Below are 13,221 nucleotides of genomic sequence, written 5' to 3' on the forward strand. Positions count from 1 at the left end.
GAGATGGAGGTGGCAGTGAGTGGAGAGCATGCCACTGCACTCTAGCCTGGGTGACAGATCAAGACTCTGTCTCAAAAAAAAAAAAAAAAAAAAAGTTGCTATAATTGCTTGCAAAAGTGTCTTGATGTTGAAAAAGCTTATGTTGAGAAGTAAAGTTCATATTTTTATCCTTTAATTCAATTTTCCAGAAACTCATATATTTTTTGAACAGGCTAACAAATGCATATGTACAAAATCCAATTGGTTCAAAGGGATATACAGTAAACAAATGATCCCAATCCCTACACCCTAGCTAGGCAGTTCTCCTTCCTGGAGTAACCACTTGCCAGTTTCTGGAGTAGTCTTCTGAGTTAATGAACTGTTGTTTTTTTTTTTTTTTTTTTTGAGATGGAATCTCGCTCTGTTGCGCAGGCTGGAGTGCAGTGGCACGATCTCTGCTCACTGCATCCTCTGCCTCCCAGATTCAAGGGATCCTCCTGCCTCAGCCCCCCAATAGCTGGGATTACAGGCATGCACCACCATGCCTGGCTAATTTTTGTATTTTTAGTAGAGATGGGGTTTTGCCATGTTGGCCTAGCTGGTCTCAAACTCCTGACCTCAGGTGATCCACTCACCTCGGCCTCCCAAAGTGCTGGGATTACAGGCATGAGCCACCATGCCTGGCCTGAACTTTTAAGTTATTTACATGTCAAGAATAGCAGGGAGAATTTAGTTTTTTATAAATAAAATAATGTCTTAAAAACTTTCCTCCTCTTGGGCCAAGTTAATGTTACATGGATCAAGTCATTCAAGATGAAGCACAAGAAAATCTGCTGCTACCACCTCACTGTCCTTATCCACCTAGTCTCAGTCCCGGATGGTAGAAACAATGCACAGTTAAAGGAAATTAGAAAATGAAAAGCAGCTAGCTTCTTTCACCTATGACTGATGAGGGTAAGTTAATGTTAGGATGGGAAGAGCATCTCAACCATGACTAGTTGCTACAATATTTACGTCTTATCATTCCTTTCTTCTTACTAAGTTTTCTTTGTTTATGTTAGTCAGTCAGAGAACAAATGTCTCCACCATCCATTATGGATTAAGAGAGAGATAGCCTTTCCCATTTTCCATTAAGGAATCGAGATTTTTTGGAGTAAATATTTATTTGTTTTTCTTTTGTGCTGGGATTATAGGTGTGAGCCACTGTGCCTGGCTTTTTAACATTATTAAATGAAGAAAAATGAAGAAATAAAGAAAAATGGATACCCTTTAAAGTTTTTTTTTGTTTAAGTTTTTAATTTTTCATTGCTACTAAAGATTTTTTTAAAGATAGGAAACAAAAAAGTCAGAAGGAACCAAATCAGGACTGTTGTAAGGTGGATGTCTAATGATTTCTCATCAAAACTGTCACAAATTATCTTTGTTGGTGAAAGGAATGAACAGGAGCATTGTCCTGGTGGAGAAGGACTCTCTGGTGAAGCTTTCCTGGGTGTTTTTCTGCTAAAGCATTGGCTGAATTTCTCAAAACACCCTCATAATAAGATGTTATCATTCTTTGGCTCTCCAGAAAGTCAACAGGCAAAGTGCTTTGAGCATCCTGAAAAACTCTTGTCTTTGCTCTTGACTGATCCACTTTTGCTTTGACTGGAGCATTTACGCCTCTTGGTAGCCATTGCTTTGATTGTGCTTTGTCTTTAGGATTATACTGGTAAAGCCATATTTCATCTCCTGTTACAATTCTTCAAAGACATGCTTCAGGATCTTGATCCCACTTGTTTAAAATTTACATCGAAAGCTCTGCTGTTTGCAGCTGATCTGGATGCAACCGTTTTGGCACCAGTTGAGTGGAAAGTTTGCTCAATTTTAATTTGTCAGCCAAAATTGTATAAACTGAACCAATTGAGATGTCTGTGGTATTGACTATTGGTTCTGCTAATTGTCAGTCCTCTTCAATTAGATCATTCTTTTTTCCTCTCAAATTGATATTGGTGGTCTGCCACGGGGGGCTTCATCTTCAACATCATCTCCTCCTTTATTTTTTTTCTTTTTTTGAGAGAGGGTCTTACTGCGTTGCCCAAATTAGAGTACAGTGACTGTTCACAGGTGTAATGATACCACTACAGCCTTGAACTCCTGGGCTCAAGTGATCCTCCTGTCTCAGCCTTCCAAGTAGCTGGGACTATAGGCACGGACCTCTGCATCTGGCTGGTGTCTTAAAACAAGTTATTCATATGTAAACTACTGATTTCTTTGGGGCATTGGCCCCATAAACTTTACAGAAAGCATCAGTGATTTCACCATTCTTTCATCCAAGCTTCACCATAAATTTACCATTTGCTTTTGTTTCAATTTTAGCAGGATTCATGTTGCTTTGTTAGGGGCTCTTTTCAAACTGATGTTTTATCCTTTTGAGTGCTTCAAACTAGATCCTGTTCAGACATGTTATAACAAGTTAGTATGAGCTTTTTTTATTTTATTTTCATTTTTTTTTAAGATGGAGTCTCTCTCTGTCACCGAGGCTGGAGTGCGGTGGCACAGTCTTGGCTCACTGCGAGCTCCACCTCCTGGGTTCAAGCGACTCTCCTGCCTCAGCCTCCTGAGTAGCTGGGCTTACAGGCACATGCCACCATGCCAGCTAATTTTTTTATTTTTGGTAGAAATGGAGTTTCACCATGTTGGTCAGGCTGGAGTATGAGTTATTTTGATGCAGAAAAACTCCCTTGAAATCCATGAACGGTTTTTCATAGAATGCATTTTCCACGAACTCTTTGAAGATACCATGTTTAAAGTTTTTATAATTACAGCTGGGCATGGTAGTGTGTGCCTGTAGTCTGAGCTACTCAGTAAGCTGAGGTGTAGGAGGCAGTCACTTGAGCCCCAGAGGTCAAGGCTGCAGTGAGCCGTAATAGCACCACTGTGCTGCAGCCTGGGTGACAGAGAGAGACCCCGTCTCTAAAAATAATAATAATAATAAAGTTTATAATTACAATAGATTGTAAATTACTGCATTTTTTCCATACCAGCTTCCTAAAAGTTGTAGAAGTCTTAACTAAGAATAAAAGGAAGGGGTGATGGCTGTTTGGAGACATCAAAGAAGAAAATTGAAAGGAGCCGCCCTATTTATCCTTGTAGAAATCTTGTGCAATTAGTGAGTTCTTTATGAATGGAGACTTCTCTGCTGTGGGTCTGATTTTTATACATTATCGGACTGATGGTTTTTGCCATAATGACAGGTTTCATATTTGTGTTTTTCCTGGAGAACATTCTAAACAAGCCGGTCTTCTGAATACGTCTTTAGAAGTGATGGAAGGCCCGTAGACTTCATTAACGTTTTATTATACATCTAACTTTAAGTTTGATTTTATTCTTAGATGAGGTTCAGTAAACTATTGCTGATCACTGACACTTTTTTTTTTTTTTTTTTTAAAGACAAGGTCTTACCGGATGCGGTGGCTTATGCCTGTAATCCCAGCACTTTGGGAGACTGAGGTGGGTGGATCACCTGAGGTCAGGAGTTCGAGACCAGTCTGGCTAACATGGTGAAACCCTGTCTTTACTAAAAACAGAAAAAAATGAGCTGGGCGTGGTGGTGGGTGCCTGTAATCCCAACTACTCAGAAGGCTGAGACAAGAGTAATCACTTGAACCTGGGAGGCAGAGGTTGCTGTGAGCCGAGACTGCACTGTTGCACTCCAGCCTGGGCAACAAGAGTGAAACTCTATCTCAAAAAACAAAAAAAGACAGGATCTTTCCATGTCACCTAGGCTGGAGTGCAGTGGCACAATCATAGCTTACTGCAACATGTAACTAACTCCTGAGCTCAAAGGTTCCTCCTGCCTCAGTCTCCTGAATAGCTTGGATTACAGGTATGCGTGCGTTGCTTATCCTTTTATTTTTTGTAGTGACAGAGTCTGACTGTGTTCGTCTGGCTGGTCTGGCACTCATGGCCTCAAGCGATCCTCCTGCCTTAGCCTCCCAAAGCACGGGGATTACAGATGTGAGCCACTGCACCCAGCCTAGTGCTCTTGATATGTTCTTAACAACAGGCTTACTTAGGCCATCCAGTGGAAGTTTATCAACCATTTTCTTGCCTCTAGATATAGAAGGGATGGTTGAGTAGGTTACACATAATAGAACTCTTTGGACAATGGTGTTTTATTTCCTTTAATTCTTACATGTCCACCCTAATTGTCTTCAACTTATAAAATAAGAGATAAGAAAGCAGGACCGCTTTTATGGCATTTATCACAAAGCAGAAAAATTGCTTTTTTCTCTAAGTATGATTTCTCCCTTCATACCTGGCAACACAAGAACCCCCCGACCTTTATTCCTTTTCTGTGGATATACTATACTCATTTCCTTTTGCACTTCAACTTATTCTTGCTTCTACAAGTATTTTATCTTAGCATTGCATGTGTAAACCATCTAAATACCAATACTTAGAAATAAAATTGGTGTAAAACTCTTCTTCTAAAATGCCTATCACCTTGAGAAACAATTCTCAAATACTTTTTCAGGATATATGTACTACTTGTTTTGTACCATGGCCGTAATAAGAAAAAAAAGAAAGAAAATTATGTACTACCTGACTTTTTTCCTTGAAAAATTGTGTTTTCCTTAATTGTTCATTATCAGCATTATATGGCGCTATTTTCTAGATGAGGGAGACACAAGATAGAAGCTTTCTCTTAGATGTGAATGAGGAAGCAGCACATCTGTGACTCTTACTCTTTCAGATGATCATGTAGCACAGTATTGCCCCTCAGACACAAATAGCATATTTATGGAACAAATCACTTAATTTTTCTGTTCTCTGTGTGATTAAATAGTTCTTCTGAAGTTGAGAAAATGCTTTCTCCTTAACATTCCTTAAGGCCTTTGAAGCTAAAAGCTTATTCCCACAGAATAAGAAATTAACATAGGGCAGTGGCCTGGCTAAGTTTTTTGCATTTTTAGTAAAGACAAGGCCTCACTGTGTTGCCTGGACTGGACTGGTTTTGAACTGCTGGGCTCAAGTGATCCTCCTACCTTGACTTCCCATAGTGCTGGGATTACAGGTGGGAGACACCACACCCTGCCACACACCAGCAGTCTGTTTTAACAAGCCTTAATAGGTGACTTGGATGCATATGCATGATTGAGAAACACTAATCCACGGAAAAGGGCCCAAGTGACTACTGTTAGATACTGCAGAATTTCTCCTTAACAGACTGGTCCCTTCTTTTGCAGAAAATTGCAACCAGCTTAGCTGGCCAGTAGAGGGCAGTGTTGGCATGGGTCTGACAGCACCAGAGGGTTCCCTTAAGTTGAGACCTGGCTGTTTTGCCCGAGGCTAACTCATAGCACACATGCCTTCTCAGGTTCTTGCTACTTCTCTGCCAAGCTGATTTGCCTACTGTGGGAATCTGACTTCTGGGGAGAGGGAATCAACAAAAGAAAGTAAATTTGAATATCTATGTCTCAGAGGATGTGATTAGTTTCTAAAAAAAAGTATGCTATTTTCAATGCTGTGTGTGTTTCACTGAGAAAGTTTTTATTTCATGAAATGGGGGTTCTCTGGGGAAGTCAGTCAGTGAGAAAACATAGTATAAGCATCTTTTGAATTAGGACTTGTCCAGTAATGTGCAGCATTCCAATGATTAGAGTCCAGTATGTCTTATCTGGCAGGGAAATATGTAAGCCTTTTTTCTACTTGACAACCTTATTGTGTTTAGTGTTGTTACATTGTTTTTTATTCTCTCCTGGGCTTACATTTTTAGATTGTGAGATGTTGTATGTATAGTAGAATCCAACTTCTCTTCTTCCTTTCTAACCTCTTCTTGCTTTCATTTTATTTTATTCTGGTAAAGTTTCTTGATCAACCTACAGTTATTCTATAGTTGGTTGATAGATAACAAATTTGTAGTTGATCAACATATGGTTAATAACAGTGAGAATAACAATAGCTAATAACATGAGAATAACAATAGCTATTTAGCACTGTACAGTTGACCTCCTATATTATTGCATTTAGTCCCACATCCCAGGTGAAGCTTAAGTATTAGAAATGAGAGGGTTGCATTTGATCATTAAACAACTAAACCAATCTTTTTAAAATAGAGATGTGGTCTTGCTCTGTTGCCCAGGTTGGTCTTGAACTCCTGGCCTCAAGCAGCCTTTCCTCCTAGGCCTCCCAAAGTGCTGGGATTACAGATGTGAGCTACCGGATCTTCTCATTTTAAACCCTTGTTCTGGCTGGGCACGGTGGCTCATGACTGTAATCCCAGCACTTTGAGAGGCCGAGGCAGGCAGATCACGAAGTCAGGAGTTTGAGGCCAGCCTGAGCAACATGGTGAAACTTCGTCTCTACCAAAAATACAAAAAATCAGCCAGGCATGGCAGTGCGCACCAGTAATCCCAGCTACTCGGGGCTGAGGCAAGAGAATCTTGAACCCAGGAGGCGGAGGTTACAGTGAGCCGAGATCGCACCACTGCACTCCAGCCTGGGCGACGGCGAGACTCTGTCTCAAAAAAAAAAATAAAATAAACCCCTGTTCTTTCTGTGAAACTGCCTTTTTCATGAGCACATACTTTCTACTTGATCTAGTTTCTCATTGATAGTTTTTAAAAACTAAAAATCTGTTTTTTAAATTCAGAAAGCAGAATTATTAGACGTATGTTCAGGAAATGTAAGAGTCTTGCTTCATTTCAATACAGAGCACAAACTGAGGGACTCTGCCACTAATTCGCAGGAGTTTGTAAAATATTTCACTTTCCTAGACAACTGTTTCACATCTATTCTGTGAAACTGCTGGCACTTGGCTCTCCTGTTCATATTCATAAGTCATATTCATAAAGTAATTGACTTAATCAGAGCAGAACTTCCACATGGTCCCACCACACATTTCCTCCTAACCCATGTTCATCTATGCCCTTATTGTCTGCTGTTTTTCTATTATGGGTGAACTGTTCATGCTGTCACTCAGGCCACTGCTGTTACAGTTCTCTCTTCTGTCTCCTGCATCATCAGTTGCTTTCTTTCAATTGGGTCATTCACCAGCATCAAACATACTATAATTTTTTTTGTCATTAAAAAAGAATCCTGTCTGAATCTCACATCCATCTCACCTACCTTTTTACTTTGCTTTGCTTTCTTTTAAAGAGACGTATCTACTACGTGTCACCAATTCCTTTCCTCCCATTTGCTCTTGAATTCATTCTCATCAGACTTTAACATATGCATGACCCCAAAACTTCTCTTACCTAAAGTGTAAGGCCTTGATGTTGCCAAGGACAAATCCAGTATTACTCCAAGGGTTTTGCCTGAGCAACTGAAAAGAAAGAATTGCTGTCATCTCAGATGGGGAAAGCTACAGAAGGAGTAGGATTTGAAGGGAAGAGAAGAAATTTAGCTTGGAGGCGGGGCGCGGTGGCTCAAGCCTGTAATCCCAGCACTTTGGGAGGCCGAGACGGGCGGATCACGAGGTCAGGAGATCGAGACCATCCTGGCTAACACGGTGAAACCCCGTCTCTACTAAAAAAAAATACAAAAAACTAGCCGGGTGAGGTAGCGGGCACCTGTAGTCCCAGCTACTCAGGAGGCTGAGGCAGGAGAATGGCCTAAACCCGGGAGGCGGAGCTTGCAGTGAGCTGAGATCCGGCCACTGCACTCCAGCCTGGGTGACAGAGCGAGACTCCGTCTCAAAAAAAAAAAAAAAAAAGATGATTAATGAAATTTAGCTTGGGGTATGTTCACAGTGAGTTACCTGCTAGTCATCCAAATGGAGACGATGGATAGGCAGATAAGGAGTCCGGAGTTTGGAGGACAGTTCTGGGCTGGAGGTTGATGTTATATAAAGCTTTTGCTAAAGTTGTTGTTCTAAAATCCTTTAAGATCGGATTTAGATTAACTTTCCAGAACATTCCCTGACTTCTGTTCCCTTTCCCTTTCCCTTGTAGACCTCCCACTACCCCCACACCCTGCCAGCCTTTCTTTTCATCTTCCTCTTGGTAAGTGCTTTTCTTTCCTGAATTTTCCTCTTTCCTCTGTGGCACTTGTAAGATCATAATTAAGCTATTTGTTATCTTACACTTATTAACATGCTCTAGCACAGGGATAATATTTTATTTACTACTATATTTCATGGAGAATGACACATTTAGTAAAAGTAGGGAAGAACAGCATAATCAAAGTTTACTAGCAACCTCAGGTTTCTCAGTGTTAAGAAATCAAAGGTTATAGTGACAAGTGACCAGAGAGAATCATAGAGAAGCAGATCAAGAGAAATTATGCAGAGTCTCATGGTCTATGAGAAACTGAGGGGTACTGAGAAACATGGCCAGATCTGCATTAGAGATCACTGCTCTTGGCACATAATAGATGTGTAATCATTGCTTATTACACTGAATTGAAATGGTTTTTTTGGTCAGTTTGTTCAGGTTTGGGTTAATGTGCAGACTAACAAGCAATTGTGTCTCCAAAATGGTAGATATTTATTTAGGGTAGGTGTACTTGTCTAATCCTAAACCCTCTTAGTAGTCTCATGATCATATTTAGGGAAGTTTATATCTATGCATAAAAAATTAGTGTGACATTTTTACAAAAATAGTTATTTTCTGACTTTGATTTGAAAATAGACTCTTATCTCATAACTAATAGTTCTTTTTGGAGAAAAAAATGTTGTACCAAAATGTATACTTCATAATAATAGTACCCTGGCCTGAAAGAAAAGCAGGGGGCCAGGACCCGGGGGCTCATGCCTGTAATCTCAGCACTTAGGAGGCCGAGGCAGATGGATCACCTGAGGTCAGGAGTTTGAGACCAGCCTGGCCAACGTGGCAAAACCCCGTCTCTATTAAAACTACAAAAATTAGCCAGGTGTGATAGCATGCGCCTGTAATCCCAGCTACTCAGGAGGCTGAGACATGAGAATTGCTTGAACCCAGGAGGTGGAGGTTGCAGTGATCTGAGATTGTGCCAGTGCACTTCAGCCTGGGCAACAGAATGAGACTCCATCTCAAAAAAACAAAACAAAACAAAACACTTCATTGCTAAAAATATTCTGCAGGCAAGCCAGGATGGTTGGTATGTACCTGTAGCCCCACCCTAGCTACTTAGTAGGAGGGAGGATCGCTTGAGCCTAGGAGTTTAAGTCCAGCCTGGGTAACATAGCAAGACCCCAAAGACTCCATCTCTTTTTTTTTTTTTTTTTTGAGATGGAGTCTTGCTCTGTCACCCAGGCTGGAGTGCAGTGGCCGGATCTCAGCTCACTGCAAGCTCCACCTCCCGGGTTTAGGCCATTCTCCTGCCTCAGCCTCCCGAGTAGCTGGGACTACAGGCGCCCGCCACCACGCCCGGCTAGTTTTTTGTATTTTTTAGTAGAGACGGGGTTTCACCATGTTAGCCAGGATGGTCTCGATCTCCTGACCTCGTGATCCGCCCGTCTCGGCCTCCCAAAGTGCTGGGATTACAGGCCTGAGCCACCGCGCCCGGCCCCATCTCTTAAATAATATTCTGTAAGCGAATGACTTTGTTAAACTTCACACTGCAAGAATAGAGCCAAGAACCTACCATGTACCCTTTACTTAAGTTTATTAATTGTTACTGTTTTGCACATTTGCTTTATCATTCTCTTTATATTTTGCATATACTTCCTTCCCCTTGGATTATTTAAGAACATATTGTAGAACTCACACCTCTTTACCCAAGGAACTAGGCATTCGCACATTACAAGAATATGATGATAGAAATCAGAAGTTAAACGTTGATGAGATACTCCTGTCTATCCACGAACCTTATTTCATTGTCATCAGTTGTCCCAACAGATTCAACACATTCCTTTCTAATTTTTTTCTTCTTGTCTGCAGTTGAATCTGGAATCACATTAGTTTTCATGTCTCTTCAGTCTCATTTAATTGGAACAGTTCCTCAGCTCTTCTTTGTCTTTCATGACCTTAATATTTTGAATAGTATGGGCAAGTTATTTTTTAGAAGTCCCCTAATTTGGGTTTGCCTGGCATTTTCTCATAATTAGATTCAAGTTACACATTTTTGGCAGTAGTACTATGTAAATATGATGTGTGTCCTAAGTGCACCACATCAGGAAGCACATGATGTCACTATATCACATTATTGGTGGTGATAACTTTTTCATCACTTGTTAGTGTCTGCCTGTTTTCTTTACTGTATTTTTTTTAATTAAAAAAAAACATTTTATTTATTTATTTAGAGACAGGGTCTTACTCTGTCACCCTAGCTGGAGTGCAGTGGCACAGTCTTGGCTCACTGCAGCCTTGACCTCCCCAGGCTCAAGCAGTCTTCCAGCCTCAGCCTCCCAAGTAGCTGGGACTGCAGGCATGCACCACCATGCCTGGTTAATTTTTTTTTTTTTAGTAGAGACAGGGTTTTGCGATGTTACCCAGGCTTGTCTTGAACTCCTGGGCTCAAGCCATCTGCTTTCCCCACCCTCCCAAAGTGCTAGGATTACAGACATGAGCTACCACGCCCGGCCTCTTTACTGTAAAATTTATATTTTTCTCTTTGTAATGAATAAGTAATTTGTGAGGAGATACTTTGAGGCTATATATATATCCTGTATCTAATCCAACTTTCACCTACTATTTTAGTATCTAAGCAAATAGCTTTTGAATAATTTTCTGGTTTCCAAGCCAGTTGAAATGTGTTCTGCTGCATCTTATATGAAAGTCACATTTTATGAATCAGAAATTCCCTTTTGCACATTTTAGGTCAAAAATACCAGGGAGGCTGGGCATGGTGACTCACACTTGTAATTCTAGCTCTTTGGGAGGCAGAGGCGGGAAGAGTACTTGAAGCCAGGAGTTTAAAACCAGCCCGGGCAACACAGCAAGACTGCATCTCTACAAAGAAAAAAAAATAAAAAATTGACTGGGTGTGGTGGTGCATGCCTGTAGTCTTAGCTACTTGGGAGGCTGAGGCAGGAGGAAAGGCAGGGAGAAAGTAAACAGGTGTGTGCAAATAAGACTTCCATTATACATATTGTTCACAATTAAATCTCTCATTTATGCTCTTCACTGGAAAAAAATTTGCCTTTAATTCCACAGATCATTTATAAAAAGACTGTTGGGGAGTTATGCTCCAAAGCCCACAATGACAGAGATGGTATGGCAAAGGGACACAGGAGTCAACTGAAAGAGTTCCCCGTTTTCAACACTGGAAAAATTTGAGCAACAAAATAAATAAAGTAGTATTGAATTAAAGCGCAGTGGATGAGGCTAATCGTGGTAGCTCATGCCTGTAGTCCCAGCTACTTGGGAGACTGAGGCAGGAGTATCACTTGAGCCCAGGAGTTTGAGACCAGCCTGAGCAACTTAGTGAGACCCTGTCTTTATAAAAATAAAATTGGCTGGGCATGGTAGCTCACTCCTGTAATCCCAGCACTTTGGGAGGCCGAGGCAGGTGAATCACCTGAGGTCAGGAGTTAGAGGCCAGCCTGGCCAACATGGTGAAATCCCGTTTCTACTAAAAACACAAAAAATTAGCCGGGCATGGTGACACGTAGCCCTAGCTACTCAGGAGGCTGAGGCACGAGAATTGCTTGAACATGGGAGGCGGAGGTTGCATTGAGCCAAGATTGTGCCACTGGACTCCAGCTTGGGCGACAGAGGGAGACTCCGTCTCAAATAAATAAAATAGCGGACTGTGGTGGTGCATACCTGTTGTCCCACATTCTGGGAGGCTGAGGGAGGGGAGGATCATTTGAACCCAGCATTTTGAGGTTACAGTGAGGCGTGATTATACCACTGCATACCAGCCTGGGCAACAGAGCAAAACCCTCTTTCTTAAAAATTAAGTCAGAATCTTTGCTGGGTGCCATGGCTCACACCTGTAATTCTAACACTTTGGGAGGCTGAGGCAGGCAGATCACTTGAGGTCAGGAGTTTGAGATCAGCCTGGCCAATATGGTGAAAACCTGTCTCTAATAAAGATACAAAATTAGCCGAGAGTGGTGGTGCGTGCCGTAGTCCCAGCTACCAGCTACTTGGGAGGTTGAGACAGAATCGCTTGAACCGGAAGACAGAGGTTACAGTGAGCTGAGATTGCGCCACTGCACTCCAGTCTTGGCGATAGAACTAGACTCTGTCTCAAACAAAAAACAAAGAACAACTCTCTTCATTTTCGTGTAATCCTATTTATTGCCTCAAGAAGGGTAGATCTTTTAAGACTTTGTTCTTTGCAGTTACAAACATACAATAAAAAATTTAGTGGCTTTAGTTTCATACAAATGAAATCAATCGGTATGAATTTTAACTGCTTTTTTTACTTTATTATCTTAGAAAATGTTCTGTCTGTATATATGAAGCTTTCTTTTTAACTTGGTCTAAGATAGTGGTCTTAACTTTCGGTCACATACTCAGAATTCTGAGAAATTCTGTCTCTTTGTACATTCAGTTTACGTCTAAAATTTTGTAGCAAAAGTTTAGTCGTAAAACATGGAATTTTGAGAATGTTTTACTTTTGCCACATAAAAATAAGTTACCTCATTCTGCTAAATGTATCCAAATGCTTCTAAATATAGAGCATTTTGATTTCCATCATCTAGTTTAAAAATATACGAACAAGCTGTTCTTTATCATTGGAAATTTAAATTCTTCTTTTGAGTCCTTGAACTCTTATTTCCATAACATGTCTCAGACTTTTATCCTAATGTAATACATTTTTATGCTTGAAAGTTTTTTCTTGATTGTGTTACCATGTTTCTGCCACTAATATGTATGTAAACTTAAATTTTAATTTTTAAAGTTCCTGTAACAATAAGGTTCTGTGTTTTAACTTGGTCCAGAGGAAATTTATCAGTCAATCACATGTATTATGTTTTTTTTAAATCTCCCTTCATTTTCACTTAATCCTATTTGTTTTCTCAAGAAGAGTAGAGGCAGGGCTTCACTATGTTGACCAGGCTGGTCTCGAATTCCTGGCCTCAAGTGATCCGCTCACCTTGGCTTCCCAAATTGCTGGGATTACAGGTGTGAGCCACTGTGCCTGGCCTACATACGTTGTAATTTTTGATGTTATTACTATAAAAGTTGAATTTTATTGGAAATGCTTTTCTTATGAGATGATGGGGTCTGTTATTTTTCTCAGTTAGATCATGGGTCTGTGGATCAATATTTCTTTCTCTGATGAAATAGGATTGAGCAATTTTTCCTGTTTTTGTAGCTATCATAGTGAAGAAACCCTAATCACATAGGTAAATATATGGGAATGAAGTTTTTTTTTTTTTTT

At 40.6% G+C, this 13,221-nt stretch overlaps 1 protein-coding gene across 10 annotated transcripts in view; it reads left to right on the plus strand.

Annotated features, from left to right (window-relative positions):
• The window catches only part of MAP4 (microtubule-associated protein 4), a 280,646-nt gene that overhangs the window by 129,130 nt on the left and 138,295 nt on the right, over positions 1-13,221 (plus strand). The window contains exon 3 of one of the 10 annotated variants that reach the window (XM_011939190.1): positions 7,917-7,967. The exons of the other annotated variants lie outside the window; for them this stretch is intronic. Coding sequence (XP_011794580.1) covers positions 7,917-7,967 — 51 coding nt within the window. The remainder of the gene's footprint in view (positions 1-7,916; positions 7,968-13,221) is intronic. 10 annotated transcript variants of the gene reach the window in all.

Source organism: Colobus angolensis, unplaced genomic scaffold, assembly GCF_000951035.1.
Source record: "Colobus angolensis palliatus isolate OR3802 unplaced genomic scaffold, Cang.pa_1.0 Scaffold18, whole genome shotgun sequence".
Classification (NCBI taxonomy): Eukaryota; Metazoa; Chordata; class Mammalia; order Primates; family Cercopithecidae; genus Colobus; species Colobus angolensis.